This window comes from Mercenaria mercenaria, chromosome 4 (genome assembly GCF_021730395.1).
Source record: "Mercenaria mercenaria strain notata chromosome 4, MADL_Memer_1, whole genome shotgun sequence".
Classification (NCBI taxonomy): domain Eukaryota; kingdom Metazoa; phylum Mollusca; class Bivalvia; order Venerida; family Veneridae; genus Mercenaria; species Mercenaria mercenaria.
In genome coordinates this window covers 34,435,096-34,450,003 of record NC_069364.1, presented here as the reverse complement: position 1 = coordinate 34,450,003, position 14,908 = coordinate 34,435,096, and the positions used below count along the sequence as shown (strand labels likewise).

The 14,908-nt window shown below is 34.6% G+C and overlaps 1 protein-coding gene and 1 long non-coding RNA gene across 4 annotated transcripts in view; both read left to right on the top strand.

The window, feature by feature from the left end:
* Positions 1 to 14,908, top strand: part of LOC123551432 (28S ribosomal protein S31, mitochondrial-like) — a 201,410-nt gene that overhangs the window by 32,587 nt on the left and 153,915 nt on the right. For all 3 annotated transcript variants that reach the window (XM_045340370.2, XM_045340369.2, XM_053540916.1), the window contains exon 3: positions 11,498 to 11,632. In XM_045340370.2, coding sequence (XP_045196305.2) covers positions 11,498 to 11,632 — 135 coding nt within the window. The remainder of the gene's footprint in view (positions 1 to 11,497; positions 11,633 to 14,908) is intronic.
* LOC128556298 (uncharacterized) lies at positions 2,321 to 5,752 on the top strand. The gene is made up of 3 exons (XR_008370550.1): positions 2,321 to 3,435; positions 3,882 to 3,946; positions 5,066 to 5,752. It is a non-coding gene; the product is annotated as an uncharacterized LOC128556298 (long non-coding RNA).

The following is a 14,908-nucleotide window of genomic DNA, read 5'->3' as shown; positions in this document are numbered from 1 at the left end:
GTTTTGGTTTATATTCATCGTACATATTTTTTGAAAATGAAGAGAAACAGGGGGAATTCTGTAAATTTCTTCTTATATGCAAATGAGCTGAAAATGCATTGAAATGACTAGATCAGAAGTGTATGCCTTTCCAGTAAGTTTTTCCCTACCTTTGACGATAGTTATTAAAAAGTATAGATATCAACCTCTTTGCTGATATTAGTACCTAAAATTTTCAGCCTGTGAATAGCTCTGGAAATTTGGGACTTCCTTTTTAGCTCATCTGATTTTTTGAAAAAAAATGATGAGTTATTGTCATCACTTGAGCGGTTGTCGGCGTCGGCGTCGGCGTCGGCGTCGGCGTTGCCTGGTTAAGTTTTATGTTTAGGTCAGCTTTTCTCCTAAACTATCAAAGCTATTGCTTTGAAACTTGGAATACTTGTTCACCATCATAAGCTGACCCTGTATAGCAAGAAACATAACTCCATCTTGCTTTTTGCAAGATTTATAGCCCCTTTTGTACTTAGAAAATATCAGATTTCTTGGTTAAGTTTTATGTTTAGGTCAACTTTTCTCCTAAACTATCAAAGCTTTTGCTTTGAAACTTGGAATACTTGTTCACCATCATAAGCAGACCCTGTACATCAAGAAACATAACTCCATCTTGCTTTTTGCAAGAATTATTGCCCCTTTTGGACTTAGAATATCAGTTTTCTTGGTTAAGTTTTTATGTTTAGGTCAGCTTTTATCCTAAACTATCAAGCTATTCCTTTAAAACTTGCAACACTTGTTCACCATCATAAGCTGACCCTGTACAGCAAGAAACTAACTCCATCCTGCTTTTTGCAAGATTTATGGCCCCTTTGACTTGAAATTTTCAGATTTCTTGTTAAGTTTTATGTTTAGGTCAACTTTTTCTCTTAAACTATCAAAGCTATGCTTTAAAACTTGCAACTCTTGTTCACCTCATAACTGACCTGTACACAAGCAAATAATCCATCCTGCTTTTTGCAATAATTATTGCCCCTTTGACTTAGAAAATCATTTTCTTGTTGAATATTATGTTTAAAACAATTTTTCATAAACTTTTCAAAGCTATTGCTTTAAAATTGCAACAGTTTTTCCTCATAGTGACACTGTAATCAGAAACATACTCTATCCTGCTTTTGAAGAGTGATCCCTTTTTAGATTAAACATCATGTATAGACAATATTTCCTTATTTATACAAAAAATTCAGATGCAGTCACAACGCAAGCGGTCCTTTTTTAACATAAAAAATTTACTATTTTGACTAAAGTTTGTATTTATAACACAGGAACTCTTACATACAGCGTATTCTTGAAATCAAGAAAAACAGTTTTCACTTGTTCTATCGTGTGCATATTTGTATATCATTGCAATGTATTATCTGATTGAAGTTTCATATCAATATTTATCTCTATTATTAAATAGTGTTTACAATAATTTCTGCTTTTAATCCTTTCTTTAACATGTCCTTGTAATGTTTGTATATTTACGCATTTGATACTGGGTTCACTGTCTTTAAGTTTAATCAGAAATTACCAATAGGTTTTGTTTTAGTTATGATCATCATGTTTTGTGTACATACCTTGATACAATTTATGCATTGACAGTTTTGGTTATGTATGTTTTTAATATATACATGCCAGAGCGTTTATAAATTAGAACACTTCAGGTTCATGTTTATTAATGATTACAATTTTAAACATAAAATGAGTTATGATATATTTTATTATTTTTTTTATTAGCTCGACTATTCGAAGAATAGTCTAGCTATTCTACTCACCCTGGCGTCGGCGTCGGCGTCGGCGTCACACCTTGGTTAACTTTTTGCATGCAAGTACATACAGCTATCATTTAAAGGCATATAGCTTTGAAACTTATTTATTCTTTTTCTAGGTCAATTACCAACCTCACTGGGTCAAGTTCCATAACTCTAACATGTATTTTGAGCAAATTATGCCCCCTTTTGGACTTAGAAAATTTTGGTTAAAGTTTTACATGCAAGTTACTATCTCCAAAACTAATGCAGATATTGAATTGAAACTTCACATGTGTCTTCGGGGTTATAAAACTAGTTGATAGCACCAAGTCCCATAACTCTGACCTTCATTTTGGCCAAATTATGCCCCCTTTTGGACTTAGAAAATTCTGGTTAAAGTTTTGCGTGCAAGTACATACAGCTATTACTAAAAGGCATATAGATTTGAAACTTATTTTTTCTTTTTCTAGATCAATTACCTACCTCACTGGGTCAAGTCCCATAACTCTGACATGTATTTTGGGCAAATTATGCCCCCTTTTGGACTTATAAAAATCCTGGTTAAAGTTTCACATGCAAGTTACTATCTCCAAAACTAATGCAGATATTGAATTGAAACTTTACATGTGTCTTCAGGGTTATAAAACTAGTTTATAGCACCAAGTCCCATAACTCTGACCTTCATTTTGGCCAAATTATGCCCCCTTTTGGACTTAGAAAATTCTGGTTAAAGTTTTGCGTACAAGTACATACAGCTATTACTAAAAGGCATATAGATTTGAAACTTATTTCTTCTTTTTCTAGATCAGTTACCTACCTCACTGGGTCAAGTCCCATAACTCTGACATGTATTTTGAGCAAATTATGCCCCCTTTTGGACTTAGAAAATCCTGGTTAAAGTTTAACATGCAAGTTACTATCTCCAAAACTAATACAGATATTAAATTGAAACTTCACATGTGTCTTCGGGGTTATAAAACTAGTTGATAGAATCAAGTCCCATAACTCTGACATGTATTTTTGGCAAATTATGCCCCCTTTTGGACTTAGAAAATTCTGGTTAAAGTTTTGCGTGCAAGTACATACAGCTATTACCAAAAGGCATATAGCTTTGAATCTTATTAATTCCTTTTCTAGGTCAATTACCAGCCTCACTAGGTCAAGTTCCATAACTCTTAACATGTATTTTGAACAAATTATGCCCCCTTTTGGACTTAGAAAATTCTGGTTAAAGTTTACATGCAAGTTACTATCTCCAAAACTAATGCAGATATTGAATTGAAACCTAACATGTTTCTTCAGGGTTATAAAACTAGTTGATAGCATCAAGTCCCATAACTCTGATATGTATTTTGGTCAAATTATGTCCCATTTCGAACTTAAAACTCTTTTGATATTTAACATTTTGGGTAATAATTTCCTGCTTCTGTGACAATATTTCGAATAGTCGAGCTTGGCTGTCTTACGGACAGCTCTTGTTATATTTAGATTAATAAATGTAAAAAGTCTGTATTAAATGTACAGGTCATCTTTTGTACAAAAATTAAGGAAAAAATGTTTGTATTATTTTCATTTTCAGTTTTGGTAGAGAGAAGTTTGAGTATGTACAGTTGTTTGACCTGTCTTACCCTGTGGTAGTCCCAGATGTTACCATTATGAATAAATGCAGGAGGTACTATGCTTTTGTATTTGTTAAACAAAGATCTCAAAGCATTTATATGCTGTATGACTACATACTTGCTTCTGAAATAATTGTACAAGTCAGCTATAAGGCTGACATTCCTGACAAGATGTGAACCTTCTGGACTTTGTCAGCCTGGCATAAACATTTCTTTCCTGTAGCTTTGTGTATCCCTCAATTTACTAAGTACACATATCCATTAAAGATAATGTTTTAGATATGTTTTAGTAATAAATGTGTGAAAGCTTTGTAATGTAAACACTCTAAAAATAGAATGAAAATGTACTTTGATAACAAATATTGAAATACAAATTTATCAGTATATTGTATCAGTCAGTAAAAACATGAAGTACATTAATTTTGTATCTTTATATTAAGAAAATGAAAACAATTATATTCAAATGCTTTGACACTGATTTTATGTTGATTACCTACAGAACTTGAAGACAATGGTTAGTGCAGAAGGGACATAAAAGAAATGATGAAAGTAACAGATATTAAGGTAAACCATTGTGATAAAAAGACATGGCCTGGGTGCTGCACATCAAAAGACAACATTTAAATTTAATTTTGCCACTTATGAGTTCTGTAAAGCTGATTTTGCAATATATATGAAATGATTAGGATTAATATTTTTTACTGGGACCTTTTTCCACATGATTTTGTCAAGACTGACAATTTGTTCATTGGAATAAAATGGTTAAAGGCAGCATTGTATCACATAAAATCTGTCTGCATAGTTGCCTAACATTAATTATCAAATTGTAAACAAGGAAATTCTAAATTTGGAGAATCTTTTGTTGTTTTTCTTCATTTAGCGCAGTTGAAAGAGATGGAGTTTGAAGCAATTTATACAGTACAACCTCTTGAGAGTAGCTTACTCTGGAGCAAAAACCTCTCTATAACAACTTCATCAGAATTTTCCTAAGCTGAAATATAACTATCAAATTTACCTCTCCAGAACAACAACCTGAACATAACTAAAAATATTTGTATATCCCACAGGGTTTTGCTCTATAGAGGTTGCACTGTACTTATAATATCTATTGTTTTCAAATGCTTCATGAAAAACAACACTTACTACAAGGGGAAAAGTGAACTCCTATTACTCATAAGGTGAAGTTTTGGCAGTTCTCAAGTTCATTGTTTTTGCATGCTATATAAAAACACTTTAGGTAGTTTATCATTATTACATCATATGATCATATACTAATCAGAGGTTTTAGGTTGTTGTTGGAGCTTTTAGGTGAGATCATAGGTGAACATCATCAGATTCATCTGTTTATTGTTTTCACTATTTTACTGAATATGTACATTGAATGTTATAAAATATGCAATCTTTTTCAGATAGTCCTACTTATAACTTTAGTGAATCTAAGGACATGTAAAATTTAAATAAAGCAACAAACCAAGTAGCAACACAATCTTGCTGCTTAAGACAGGTTATTCCTTAGACAAGTTGAAATTAGACAAAATGTCAGTTTGTAGAGTTACCTGACTTGCTGCTTGATAATATATTTCTAAGAATTCCTGCAAATGTCAAAAATGATATTATAATTGTTTTACAAACTTCTATGTTTTATTCTCTTTATTTAATAAAGTTTTACTTTTGTATTTCCAGAAGTGCTACGTGAAATGGACTTTACCCCAACTGTGCTGCATGATGTATATTCAAGTGTGAGACAGTCATGCACCAGCTATAAACTGAGATAGACCCACACATGAAATGTGTTGCCTTTTCTATGTATTATCATCTGTACAGAATGTGTTTATGACAAGACTGTATACATATATATCGTTAAATCATTTTTTAGCTTGACTATTCGAAGAATAGGGGAGCTATCCTACTCGCCCGGCATCGGCGTGAGCGTGAGCGTCCTACAAATGTTAAAGTTTGCGTACCACCCCAAATATTTTTAAAGTCCATTGAGATATTGCTTTCATATTTTGCATACTTGTTTACCATCATGACCCCAGTCTGTAAAAAGGAGGAGACAACTCTATCAAGCATTTTGACTGAATTATGGCCCCTTTTCAACTTAGAATAAATGTTAAAGTTTGCGTACCACCCCAAATATTTTCAAAGTCCATTGAGATATTGCTTTCATATTTTGCATACTTGTTTACCATCATGACCCCAGTCTGTAAAAAGGAGGAGGCAACTCTATCAAACATTTTGACTGAATCATGGCCCCTTTTCGACTGAGAATGAATGTTAAAGTTTGCGTACCACCCCAAATATTTTATAAGTCCATTGAGATATTGCTTTCATATTTTGCATACTTGTTTACCATCATGACCCCAGTCTGTAATAAGAGAACAACTCTATCAAGCATTGACTGAATTATGCCTTTTCAACTTAGAATAAATGATTAAATTTGCGACCACCCAAATAGTTTCAAAGTCCATTAGAATCTTCAATTTTGCATACTTGTTACATCATGACCCCACTGTAAAAAGGAGAGCACTTACAACATTTTGACTGAAATGGCCCTTTTCGATAGATATGCTATTGTAATGTTAAAGTTTTACTCATTGCTTATATTATACTATCAAGCACTGAGAATAGTCGAGCGCGCTGTCCACTGACAGCTCTTGTTATTTCCATTATGGCATGCATAATGTAAGAAGAAAGTATTTATTTAACAATATGCATTCATAGAAATGTTAAAATGTGATAAATCTATTTAAAAATAGCTTCATTGACTTGAAAGTTTCATATTATTTGTGGTGAATGACCAGTCATTCAGCAAACTTACACTGTCTGCGATTCATTCTTATATGTTATAATTTCTTAATAATGCATAAATATCAAAATATGGAAGAGAACCATTCATCCATGTAGATAATGTTAAAGCAGTTCAACATTTTACCATAACTATTAAATTCTATTCAACAGATTTGTCACATTTTTCATATAACATTGTATAATTACAGTCTAATCTATCTAGAATGATGTTCCACAATTTTCAGTTATTTAGGGTGTTTGATGTCTAAACATTAATCTACAACGTCAACAAAACTTAAGTATTTTACAAATTGGTTGGTATAAATAGTTGTTTGTTTATGTTATATTTATTTCCATCAGGGAAAAAAAATATACATTTAAAATCTCATCATCCAAAATACACTATAATCAGGTTAAATCGAATAGAAAAATTATGTTTCTGGAATTTCATTTAAAAAATTGATATACAGTCTTGTGTATTTACTTCTATACATATGGTTGGATTGAAAGGAATACACTAACATCTAAATTTTGTAGTCCATAAGTTAATTTGGAATTATTAACTAAATGTTTTATCACTGTTATGCCATTGAGCTAATATTTTCACATTGTCATGGCAAAAGGCTCAACATTATTTTTATTGATACCTTGCTTTCATGGTATCAATTCTTATGGTGTCTTTATTATAATATATGCTTTTCATCTTACCATGGATAAAAATATATATTATTTGTCTAAAATTAAGTAAAAATACTGACTGATTAATTGCAATAAGAAGTTATATGAGAATAAAGGGGTATTCCAGAAAAAATTCCTGTAGAATGTAGATATATATAATGCAGGGAGTAGATTAACTCGGGTACATTCGACACTTAAGCATAAAAACGTTGGGCAATTTTATTAGAAGACGGTGCAAATTCATGAAACAGTAGCACTTTTCTGTGCTCAGTAACAATGCTGCCAGTGTTTGCATCTACATCGTCAAGATGGATATTATTTGATTGTTGTCGTGTGTAAGTTCGACACTTTAGGCAATTGGGCACAAGTGGAGTTCAAAAATATACAATTGTAATTTATCATTTTTGTAACGCTACATTAAAACAGCAAATGTCCCACGCATAACACAAATGTTTATTATGCTGCGGTAGTCTCTAATATTTCAGATTTCATGAACTCAGTAATAAAAGGAAAACAAGGAAAATCTTATTGTCAGTAGATATACAAATGCCGGCTAATTGTTCAGCAATTGTTTCGGGAAACATATAATATAGCCATAAATGATTTTATATTTTTTTCGCAGCTGCCTTCTTTTTTGACCATCGTACCATTTTCTACCATCTGAACGCCGGGACAAGTTTTGAGGATAGAGTCTCTGCAGCCTTGGCACGATTTGTCTCGACATTAATCTGATAGAACGCGTTTTTGTTTACCGAAACCTGTGGGTACTCAACTATGATGTTAAAACGATGATAGTTGTATTATCCTATCAATATATTACTTTGCATGAATTTTGATTGTCTATTGATAATTAATTGTCATAAATTCATATGGTCCCAGTTGTAAATAGTGCACGCTAATAAATGCACAGTGCTTTTTAATGCACAAATCATGATGTAATTGCGATCAGCTCAGTTAAAATACTTAGGGAATCTGTGGACATACTTAAATACTTAGAAAATTATTCAAGCATTATGGATTTTCCACCGCGATATTATTCAAGTCCTAGCGGCTCGTCCATATGGTTTCTCAGCTGGGTACGATTAAACTGTGACTCTTGGGCGAAATCGGTCAAAAAATAAGAGTATTTCAGGACAGCACATGTATATTCAATACATACTTTGTCTTTATACACAACTTAGGTATATCTGAATAAATATCTTCAAATATACTAACCACTTTTTGCAGGTTTAATTATGAATTAACTTGTCTTCACTTTTTGTATGTTGTTATGGTCCCTAAATTTTGGGGAGCATAGTATAGCCCCTGTGTCCAACACACTTTTGTCCAGGATATCGGAGATACCAAGTTGTAACTTACATAGATCATTTGTTACTTATTCTAGATTGATCCTTCTCGATCAATCTAGGTGGTTTGTTAGAATTGATACATTGATGCACATTGTAAATTCTTATACTAGTCAGTTCTACTTTTGCCCAGATTCAGAGAATTTCCCTGAGTTCCTAATCCATCATGTATTTATCACCATTTAATGGACATTAGTTCAAAAAGTTTTATTGAGAAAGGTGCAAATTGATATGATCATGGCAATTAATGCCTCACCGACTTTTGTCATCTGCATGGCTATCCTTCCCAAGATATGATTTATAATATTTATCCCCTGTTGAAAGTTCAACAAGTAAAACATTGTTTTCCATCTGTTTGGCACAGAATGTAGCCAAATGCAGAAAAATTGATTTAATAGTCTTGATTTTGTTATTTTATGAACACAGCAGTTTTGAAAGTGGAAATTATCAGGAATTATGCATATATTCTAAGAAGACTTTGAAACTTAGTTATTGATAGATCATAAATTATGGAAACACAGAAGAATTAGTTGTTTTTGCTTATTTTTGTGCATATTTTTTTTTGAGGCTATACCCCATTAAGACTGCAAACATTTGAATTATTTTGATTCTTAGTGACGTTAAAATCGTAAAAGATCCATTTTATAAAACGACATATAAGGCAAACAATTAACTCCATATCATTTGGAGAAATGTCAAGAAAAATGATGAGAAAATTGAAATACATTTGAGTCATGCTGTGAGAAGACAACATAGTGCATTTGCAACCAGCATGGATCAGACCAGCCTGTGCATCTTTACAGTCTGGTCAGGACCCATGCTGTTGGCTTTCAAGGCCTATTGAATTGGAGAAACCGTTAGTGAACAGTATGGATCCTGACCAGACTGGTCTGTATCCATTTTGGTCGCAAATGCACTATGTTGGTTTTCTCATGGTGCGGCTCATTTGTCAGTCCCTATCTAGAATATTGTTCGATTTTTTTTCAACTTTATATAAATCCATTGGTTAGTAAAATTGAAATGGTACAAGGTATATCTGCAACATGAAGCAGTGTTTTCCAAATGATAATACTGTATTAAATCATCCCTCTTACTGTATTTTACAAAATCAAATTGCAAACCTACTGGCCACTGAACCCATTAGGGTAAACTGATCATGAGTCGGACACATGATTGAGTCTCGGCTCGTTCCTGTGTTAACTGCTGAAGCCATGCTCCCGCGCATATTGTTGGTACCCTTTATAATATCCCTCAGACGTTTAATTTCTGACCTTTTTCTATTGGTAAATACGTTATTACTAACAGAAAAAGCGTCTAGAAGACAATAGGTCAAATTCGATCATGAGTCGGATGAAAGTGATCTTGGCCTGAACAGATGCTACAAACTTGTAAAAACTTGTATTATCACTTTAAACAGTTCAAAGACTAATGATGATGCTAATTTAAGCTTACTTTTACTTGACATTGACGATACGTTGTGTTATATCATCAATTTAGATCCAACGCATTGAAACAATCTGGAAAAAGTTACTAATTCGCCTCCGTCATTTAATGGTTAAGATCATGTTATTTGTCTCAATAAAGGGTCATAAGTTCTCGAGATCATTACTTTATTAATATTAGGATCAAGGGTACCTAATAACCCAGGTGCACAACTTTTCGTGCTGAGTAACAATCCTGTACAGTTTCAAGACCTCAGGTTTATTTGTAAGCTACATGCATGTATAGTTTCGGATGGGCAAACGGACACACGTATGGATGGACGGACAAAGGTAAATTAATCTAAATATCCGTTGGTGGGCTACAAAAATAAACAAAAACAAAACAAACAACTACCGGTAACATTGTTTCTGAAATTAAATATAAAAAAACTCCATTGTCGAGAATTATTGATGCACAACATTTTGTCTTTCTAAGGGGAACAACATGCAAAGGGCACATTGTTTCGAATTGTAGCCTAATTTCAGAGATTTTTTAATAGTAACTACAAACATTGTAACAGTGTTATAACCTTTATCATTGAATGATATAATTAGCTAGTCATTGCCTTCTCAGGCATGAAACACGTGTTGTCTTCCACCCAAATTGTTAATTGTATTGATTTCAAGTCGTGAATTTAGATCTGACATTTAAGCGTCAACATGTGAGTTACGAAAAATTTCATTCATTACGGACATTTCACTCATAGAGGCTGAATTCATATTACCAGTCATTATGATCAGTGATTGCCCCCATGTTTGTGCACCTAAAATTTTTCTGGTGGGGGCTTAGAGTTGCCCTTGTCATCGCGTTCACTGTGTTAGTGTTGTTCATACTCAAAAATATTGACCAGATCATTAAACCTCCATGGTTTTATTCAGAAAGGGAAGTTGTGCACCAGGGGTTTTAATTTAGACCACACACAGAATAGAGTTATGGCCCTTGACTTAGTCAAAAATATGCTTAAAAAGGGCCTAAGTTTGTGTCTTGTGTATCTCAAAAGTATTTGACCAAGTTACTTTTGAAACATTACAGGAATATTATTAAACATGTGAAGTTATGCACCTGGAGTTTTGTTAGAGATATCACTCAGTCAGACCAGAGTTATGGCCCTTGTAAAAAATGTACATAAAAAGCATAGAAGTTGTGTTGCACATATCTCAAAAAGTATTTGACATAGGGTCATGAAACATCATAGGAATGTTATTCAGGATGTGAAGTTGTGCACCTGTGATTTTGTTTCGGATTTCTTTCAGTCAGACCAGAGTTATGGTCCCTGATTGTCAGAAGTATGCATAAATGTGATACAAAATTGTGTCGCATATATCTCAAAAAGTATTTGGCTTAGAGTCATAAAACATTATCGGATTGTTTTATAGCATGTGAAGTTGTGCACTTGAAGTTCTCTTTGATATTCCACTCAGCCAGGCCAGTGTTATGGTCCTTCACTTAGTGAAAAATACACATAAAGTTCTTAAAAGTTTGTGTTGCATATGTCTGTAGTGATGGATTTGAATTTTTTTAGATACCATCTGATAATAACAAAAATAGAATGAACTTAAGAGTATATGATTAATCCAGATACATAGATACATATAGACAGACATAATTATGTAAATGCTTACATTTGGATATTATGGTTACACGTAGTCTTTGGAATTGACTTTGGCAGTGTTTTCTTGCAGTTTTAGTATGAAGAAAAGTTTAGCTCCAATAGTCAGCAGGTATTTAAAAATGCATGGATGCCCTATTTTAGTTTTGATTGCTTTGTGAGCATGAAGCTAAGAGTAAATTTTGGTAAGTTTTACATCTTTTCTTTCAGTGCCAAGAATTCAAAGAAAGCTGAGAAGCCGGAAGCAAAGTCAGATCTACTTACCTTGCTTGCTAAAATGAAGGCAAGTGAAAAGAAATGGGGAACAAAAAATGTGGATAATAACCTTAAAGAGATTGAACACAGGTAGATCATTACAGGAATTTTGCCAATAGCTTCATTTCTTTCATTTCAAAGAATAGACAATTGAATAATTGAGTTGTGCATTAATCACATCTGAATAAATTGATGTGAATTTGTTAAGACTTAGTGCTGTTTTCTGTCATTATAGGCTGGGTAGATTTCCACCAAACATTAAAGGAGAGATCAGTTTCAAATCTTATTATGCATATGATTGGCATGTTCTGGTTCAGTGATTTACGGGTTACGGCCGATTTGTCAAATTTTATGGTATTGGCAACTTCTCTTACACCATTGTGCAGATTTCAACCAAACCTTGCAGGAATTATCATTGACAAAATTATATATGAATATCATTGGCATGTTCCAGTTCAGTGATATATTTATGTCTCCCCCCCCCCCCCACACACACACACACAACTGGGGGAGACATACTGTTTTTGCCATGTCCGTCTGTCTGTTCGTCCGTCCGTACGTCACACTTCATTTCCGATCAATAACTGGAGAACCATTTGACCTAGAATCTTCAAGCTTCATAGGGTGGCAGGGCTTATGGAGTACACGACCCCTATTGCTTTTGAGGTCACTCTGTCAAAGATCAAGGCCACAGTTGTCTGAACTTGGAAAGTCATTTCTGATCAGTAACTTGAAAACCACTTGAACCAGAATGTCGAAACTTCATAGGATGATTGGTCATGCAGAGTAGATGGCCCCTGTTGATTTGGGGGTCACTGCGTTAAAGGTCATGGTCACAGGGGCCTTAACATGAAAAACCATTTCCGATCAATATCTTGAGAACCACTTGACCCAGAATGTTGAAACTTCATAGGATGATTGGACATGCAGAGTAGATGACCCCTTTTGATTTTGGGTTCACACCGTTAAAGGTCAAGGTCACAGGGGCCTGAACATGGGAAACCGTTTCAGGTCAGTAACTTGAGAACCACCTGACCCAGAATGTTGAAACTTCATAGGATGATTGGTCATGCAGAGGAGATGACCCCTATCAATTTTAGGGTCACTCTATTAAAGGTCAAGGTCACAGAGGCCTGAACATGGAAAACCATTTCCGGTCAGTAACTTGAGAACCACTTGACCCAGAATGTTGAAACTTCATAGGATGATTGGACATGCAGGGTAGATGACCCCTATTGATTTTGGGGTCACTCTATTAAAGGTGAAGGTTGCAGTGGATAGAAAATGAAAATCCATATCCTGTTTATAACTTGAGAACCGTTTGACCTGGAACCTTCAAACTTCATAGGGAGATAGGAATTACAGAGTAGGTGACCCCTTCCATTTTTTGGGGTCACTCCGTCAAAGGTCAAGGTCACAGTGGGCTGAACACAGAAAACTCTTTCCAATCAATAACTTGAGAACCACTTGACCCAGAATGTTGAAATTTAATAGGATGATTGTACATGCAGAGTAGATGACCCTAATGATTTTGGGGCCACTCTGTTAAAGGTCAAGGTCACAGGGGCCTGAACATGGACAACCATATCCAATTCATAACTTGAGAATTACTAGGCCAAGAATGTTGAAACTTAGTGGGATGATTGGACCTGCCAAGTAAGTGATTCCTATTGCAACCAACGATCAATGTCTCTTTGACTTTTGCTCTTGTCCCCTATTGACTTCTTGCATATACGACTATGCAATGGGGGAGACATGTGCTTTTTTACAAAAACATCTTCTAGTTTCAGCGTAGCACTTGATTATGTCCCCACATTTATGTGGGTTGCATATAGCGTTGCTGCTATCTGTACATCCATATGTCCATCCATACGTCCCGAAATCTTGTCCAAGTCCTTTCACACTATCAGCCTGATTTTCTTCAAACTTTCACAGATGAAGAAGCTTGGTGTGCAGATAATCATAAAGGAATGATTTTTTTCTATGACTATTTTTACTGCAGTTATGGCCCTTTGATAGATTTGCTATATAGAATATGGAGAAAATCTTGTGTGTCCAAATTCTCCCACACTGTTAGCCTGATTTGCTTCAAACTTTCTCAGATGAACAAGTTTGGTGTGCAGATGACCTTAAAGGAAGGAACTTTTGCTGTGACTATTTTTACCACAGTTATGGCCCTATGATAGTTCTGCTGTATAGAATATAGAGAAAAATCTCCTGTGTCCAACTCCACAACCACTATTGAAAGGATATGCTTGAAAGTTTCACAGATGTCGGGCGTCTTTCTGTCATTTACAATGTCTTTAAAAGACATCTCCTCCAAAACTACTGAATGGATTTTGATGAAACTTGACCTTGGTGTTTCTTGGGTGGTCCTGTACCAAATTTGTTCAAATGGTTCTGCTTCAGGTTGCACAACCTCAAACGGCATCTTCTAAACTGCTGGTCCAAATTTGAAATAATTTCACGCAAATGGTCCTTATGTAAGATTGTTCAATTTATTCCGATTCACTAAAAAACTTGGCTGCCAGGGGGCATGGTCACCTTTCCCTACATGTATATAGTGGAATCTTCTTGTGTGAAACTGCTGGTCTGATTTTAAAATAATTTTACACAAATTGTCATTGTATAACCTTCACCCAGGATTGTTCAAGTTATTCCAATTTAAACCATGGCAGACAGAGGGCATGGTCGCTTTCCCTATATAATGTATATAGTGGAAACATTAAAAAAATCTTCTTGTATGAAACTGCTGGCCATATTTTCAAAAAAATTCACAGAAATGGTCCTTGTGTGACCTTCTACCAAGATTCTTATATTTATTTTGATTTGTCAAAAACATGGCAACCAAAGGGCATGGTCACTTTATCCTGTATATATATATAGTAAAGGTAAAGGTAAAGGTAAAGGTAAATTTTATTTACCGTCGCTTTGTGAAACAATTAACATGAGCTTTTGAGTGACCCTGTTTTAAGAACAGTTAAAACCAACTATACCAGCTTACCCCCAGCAATTTGCTGGTACCCATTAACAGCTGGGTCAACTTGGGCAATCGTGATAAGTGCCTTGCCCAAGGACATACCGCATTGGGAGTAGCCAGGATTCGAACCAGGGGCCTTCACCTCCGTAGGAAAGTGTCTTAGCCCTCACGACCACTGCTTCCACTGAAGAAACTTAAAAATCTTTTTATATGAAACTGTTGGCCTGATTTTGAAGTAATTTGACTCATATCGTCCATGTGTGACCTTCTACTATGATTGTTCAAGTTATTCTGATTCATCAAAAAACATGGCCGCCAGAGAGAGTTTTCACTTTTTATACGCCCGTTTGAAAAACGGGACGTATTATGGGAACGCCCCTGGCGGG